Genomic DNA, 4,800 nt, shown 5'->3' with positions numbered 1-4,800 from the left:
CCCACCCCACCCCAACCCTCTCTCCTCCTTTGCTCACTCTGTGGAATGGAGAGGAGGGGAGTGACGAGAGAAAAACGAATACAAATCTGCAATTGATTTTCATAATGTTTCTGCGGTGTTTGCAAACCAATCGCTTGAACGTCCCCATCTTACCTAAGAGAGAACCCCTCCTACGTCCGCGAAGTGCTCCGAACTGATATATGACAATATCTACTTTGGATCACGTGCTCGGGGAGAGAGACTAAGACGGATAACGCGTCATCTCGCCTTCCCAAATTTTCCCCCCTCGCTAGACTGGGTCCAAAACCTCCATCTGGAGCCGGCAGGAGAAGAGAACGATGTTTAACTCGGTCAACCTGGGCAACTTCTGCTCGCCGTCGCGCAAGGAGAGGGGCGCTGATTTCGGCGAGCGAGGGAGCTGCGCCTCCAACCTCTATCTGCCCAGTTGCACTTACTACGTGCCTGAGTTCTCCACGGTCTCCTCCTTCCTGCCCCAGGCCCCCTCTCGTCAGATCTCCTATCCCTACTCGGCCCAAGTGCCCCCGGTCCGGGAGGTGTCCTACGGCCTGGAGCCATCCGGCAAGTGGCACCACCGGAACAGCTACTCCTCCTGCTATGCGGCGGCCGACGAGCTTATGCACCGGGAGTGCCTGCCTCCTTCCACCGTCACGGAGATCCTCATGAAAAACGAAGGCTCATACGGCGGTCACCACCACCCCAGCGCCCCGCACGCAGCCCCCGCCAGCTTCTACTCCTCAGTCAACAAGAACAGCGTCCTGCCTCAAGCCTTCGACCGCTTCTTCGACAACGCCTACTGTGGTGGTGGCGACGCGCCTGCCGAGCCCCCCTGCCCAGGCAAGGGTGAGGCCAAGGGGGAGCCCGAGGTGCCCCCGGCCTCGGGACTAGCGTCCCGGGGTGAGGCGGGTGCCGAGGCCGAGGCCGAGGAGGAAAACACGAATCCCAGCTCGTCCGGTTCAGCCCATTCGGCGGCCAAGGAGCCGACCAAGGGAGCCGCCCCCAGTAGGTAGCAGCGGCGGGGGAACAGGCGGGCAGCGAGGGAGGGAACGAGAAAGGGAGGGTGGGAACAGGGGGGAGGCAAGGAGAACAGGGATGGCCTCGTGTTTTGGGTCACTCCGATTTTATGTGGAGTTTTATAAGCATTCAAAGGATTTTATTATAACCTACAAAGCCCTCTCTTCCAACGACTCGACTTTTTACGATGGAGAAGGGGTGGGGAGGGAGGGAAAAGAGCTCTTTGGAAAAGCCGGGTGAACCCCCCTCCCCGTTATCTCCCTCTGTCTGTGAAATTTTTAAAAGCGCCACCATCGCGGGCGATATTAACTTTGATCGTGAACTTAGAGGAGCATTTAAGGAAGGATGAGGAACCGAACTGCCAGGGGGGTGGGAGGAGGGAGGGGTGGAGGGGGGAAAAAGGGAGGGCGAGGGAAAGACAGGGAGAAACTCAGAGAGGGGGAGTGGTGGGGGAGAGAGGCAATGGAGCAGAGCCTGAGACCGGAGAGGCCGGCCAGGGCTACTCTGCTTCTTTTAAAAACTATTTTTGAAATGTTCAAATTATATGTTCGCGGTTCCTTGAGCAGAACCCGGAGCTACCCGGGGTTAGCGGCGACGGAAGTTTGAGGAGAGGAGGCTCCGGGTGCCACTCTGCGCCAGGCCGGGGTCTCCGCGTTTCTCTGCGCTCCGCGGCCTCATCGCGGGCCTAGCCGGGTGGAGGGAAAGCGCGGCCCGCCGGGCGTCCCGGGGCGCCAGGGCCCCCGGAAGCGGCTCTCGGATGTCTTTGGTGCCTGCTCACTCGCTTCCTCCCCACCTCCCCAGTGCTGTTGCCCGCTCTCAGTTCTGCGCGCTTGTTCTCCGCGGTTACCCCCGATTTCTGGGGCAGGGGGCGGTGGGTTTCCAGAGCCACTAGGAGGGCTTGGGGGAAGGGCAGAGGCTCTTGGCTGAGCAGGCGCGGGGGTGTCGGGGCCAGGGACGCGCTTGGCCCCGCTGACTTACTTCTCTCCCAGACTCGGGCAGCCAGGGCTCTCGCCTGAGTGTGCGTGGGTGGGTGCGGGGGGCAGGTTGTCCTGAGTGGCCTGAGATTGGGACGAGCTAGATCTGGCAAGGGGTTCGTGGCTGGCCACAGCGCTTCGGCGCGTCAGGAGATGCCGCCTGGCCTGGTGGGAGGGCTGCCTGGCGGCGGGGCTGGGAGAAGGGCCGCTGAGCGCTCAGCGGGTAGGGGTCGCCCGGGTCTCACGTGTCTCTCTCCCCTTCTCCTCGCACTTGCCCCCCTTCCCTCCAGACGCCCCCCGCACCCGCAAGAAGCGCTGTCCTTATTCGAAATTCCAGATTCGGGAACTGGAGAGAGAGTTTTTCTTCAACGTGTATATCAACAAAGAGAAGCGGCTGCAGCTGTCCCGGATGCTGAACCTGACAGACCGACAAGTGAAAATTTGGTTTCAGAACAGAAGAATGAAAGAAAAAAAACTAAGCAGAGACCGGCTGCAGTATTTCTCGGGAAATCCTCTGCTGTAACCGCATACAGGGCCCTTTGGAGGGAGGGAGAAAGGAAGAAATTATTTTATTTTATTTTTATTTTTTATTTTCTAACTCGCCTTCTTTCCGCGGGTGGAAAACTGTACTGTGGCCAGGGCTGGCCCCCACTGCCGTTGCCCGCAATTCTTTCTGGAACCTCCTTCTACTTCGGTCTGACTCTCGCGTGGGACAGGCACCGGGCCTGGAACGGGGGAGGTGAAGGGAAGTGTCTGGCCCACTGCGAATGGACTCCGTTGGCGCCGAGGCCAAGACTCTTTATTTAAAAGAAAACACACCTCGCGACAATGTCTTGCTGCTCTGATCCGGTGGGGGAGGGGCGAGAGTTGTGGTTCCCAAGCAGAACAATCCTTGAACGAAAAGCTTTCCCTTGCCCAAGTGAAAAGGTCTTAGAAGACACCGTGTCTGCCAGGGGAGACATCTCGGGCGCTTCTCCCCTACCCTACCTGCCCCATTGCTAGGGGCGCAGCTAAATGTGATCCTGCCTTGCTGTGAAATTTCTGTATCTTCATCCTGGTGTTAGGTGTGCAAAGTCCGTGTCCTACCTCCGTCTGCGCCCAGGCCCCGCCCCGAGCCAAGCCGTTCTCCCTTGACTGTGTAGAGCCCTCCTTTGAAATTTCTTAACTGGTGCATTGAGGTTTCCTAACCTTTTTCCGAGTCATGCCCTACTCCAAACATTTATAGCTATAGTCTATGCAGTTGTTATCACTTTTTTTTTTAAGGAAAAAAAATTAAAAAGTTGGGGTGTATGAGGCAGTAGGGAGATGGGATTGGGTGCCTCCCCCATGCTGAGGCCTGAATTTTTGTAAATAAATTTCACAAGCATTTCTTTCTACCCAGAGGGGATGGGGGGAGGACTTGCCTGGAATGAGATTCGAATCACTCATCTCTCTCCATGTGCGTGAGTGTGTGTATGTGTGCAACCCCCCATCCTGTTCCTGTCCCAGAAGGATTGCTGTGAACTCTTCTTCTTCTTCTTTTTCTTTCTTTCTTTTTTTTTTTTTTGGTGGCAAATAAAGATATTTCATTCTGTTCAATATTATGATTTTATTTGACCCTTTTATTAGTCCCTCTCCTTTTAAAACCCTCAATATTCCCAAGGTGGAGGAGGAGGCAGGCAGGCAGAGTCCTGGCGGTGGTGTGAAGGTGACGTAGGCCAGAGCTGGTGGGCCTGCACCCCCTCTCCTCTGGCAGGAGCAAGAGTGTGGCGGTAGCTTCCTCTTGCTCTCAAGCTGAGGACATTCTATTGCTCCTCTTAAAGATTTCCTTTCTCACGTGCAGCCCGAGCTGAGTCCAAACACCCAGCAATGCTTTCCGTTTAAGTACATGTTTGTTGTGGAGTTAATTGTAACCATCATCGAATTTAAATTTATAGGAATTTTCTTGGCTCCACCACCCTCCTGCCAGATGTCTCCGTCTGTCGCAGTTAAATGTGTAGGGATGAGGGTAGGACTCCCCCCCACCCATGAGAAGACTGTATTGGAATTTTAATATACAGTTTTGAAGGAAGGAGGAGAGAGGAGGAGAAACCAGCCCCCTCCCTTTCCTCACCTTGGCCGCTCTGAGGGGTGGGAAGGTGGGGCTGGGCCCCTTCCCCTCATGCACAAATGGCCAGGCTCCTTCAGACATGACAAGATGTTAGGCTGGGGCCACCCTGATGTTTACACACAAGGTATCGCAGAGGAGAAAGCCCCAAAGATTTGTTTTCTAAGAGGTTGGCATGGGCTGGGGCGCTGGGGAAGGAGGTGACCTGTGGGGACAGTCACCACATTCATCTATATTTGCTGCATGTTTCTTCTGCATAAAGATAACCATAGTCTTTTCTATGCTTTCAGTGAGGGCACTCCAGCAGTCTCTGATCTAAATTCATTATTTGGGACCAGAGATTTTTCTTATCTCTTCGGAACTGTTCTTACGTAATTCAAAGAAAATATTTTTGCCAATACAATTTTGTTGAACGAAAGATAAAAGCTCCAGGACTATGGACTATTACATCTACGCTCCGTCATTATTTTTGATAACAGGGATCTCTGCAGTTTAGGTATCTGAATCTCTAATTTGTAAATGTGGTTTTGAGACAATATTTGCAAACTAGACTGTATATGCAGCCCCACAGTTCCTCCATGTGCGCACACACAAATATTTTCATTTAAGTCGGTGTGCCTATGGGTGCACATGAGAAGGAATATTATTTGTACACTTTTCCTATAGTATGGAGTAAAACTGACCACATGCACATCTAGGACTTGTGTC

General features: G+C 54.1%; 1 protein-coding gene across 1 annotated transcript; it reads left to right on the top strand.

Annotated features, from left to right (window-relative positions):
- Window positions 1–233: 233 nt before the first annotated feature.
- HOXC11 (homeobox C11) lies at window positions 234–2,773 on the top strand. Its single transcript, XM_006904506.2, has 2 exons — window positions 234–1,020; window positions 2,297–2,773. Exons 1-2 carry the CDS (start codon window positions 339–341, stop codon window positions 2,527–2,529), a joined length of 915 nt encoding a protein of 304 aa, XP_006904568.1. The 5' UTR covers window positions 234–338; the 3' UTR covers window positions 2,530–2,773.
- The last annotated feature ends 2,027 nt before the right edge of the window (window positions 2,774–4,800 follow it).

Source organism: Pteropus alecto, unplaced genomic scaffold, assembly GCF_000325575.1.
Source record: "Pteropus alecto unplaced genomic scaffold, ASM32557v1 scaffold220, whole genome shotgun sequence".
NCBI classification, from domain to species: Eukaryota; Metazoa; Chordata; class Mammalia; order Chiroptera; family Pteropodidae; genus Pteropus; species Pteropus alecto.
Note: the sequence above shows the minus strand (reverse complement) of the source record. Positions and strands in the feature narration are given on the sequence as shown.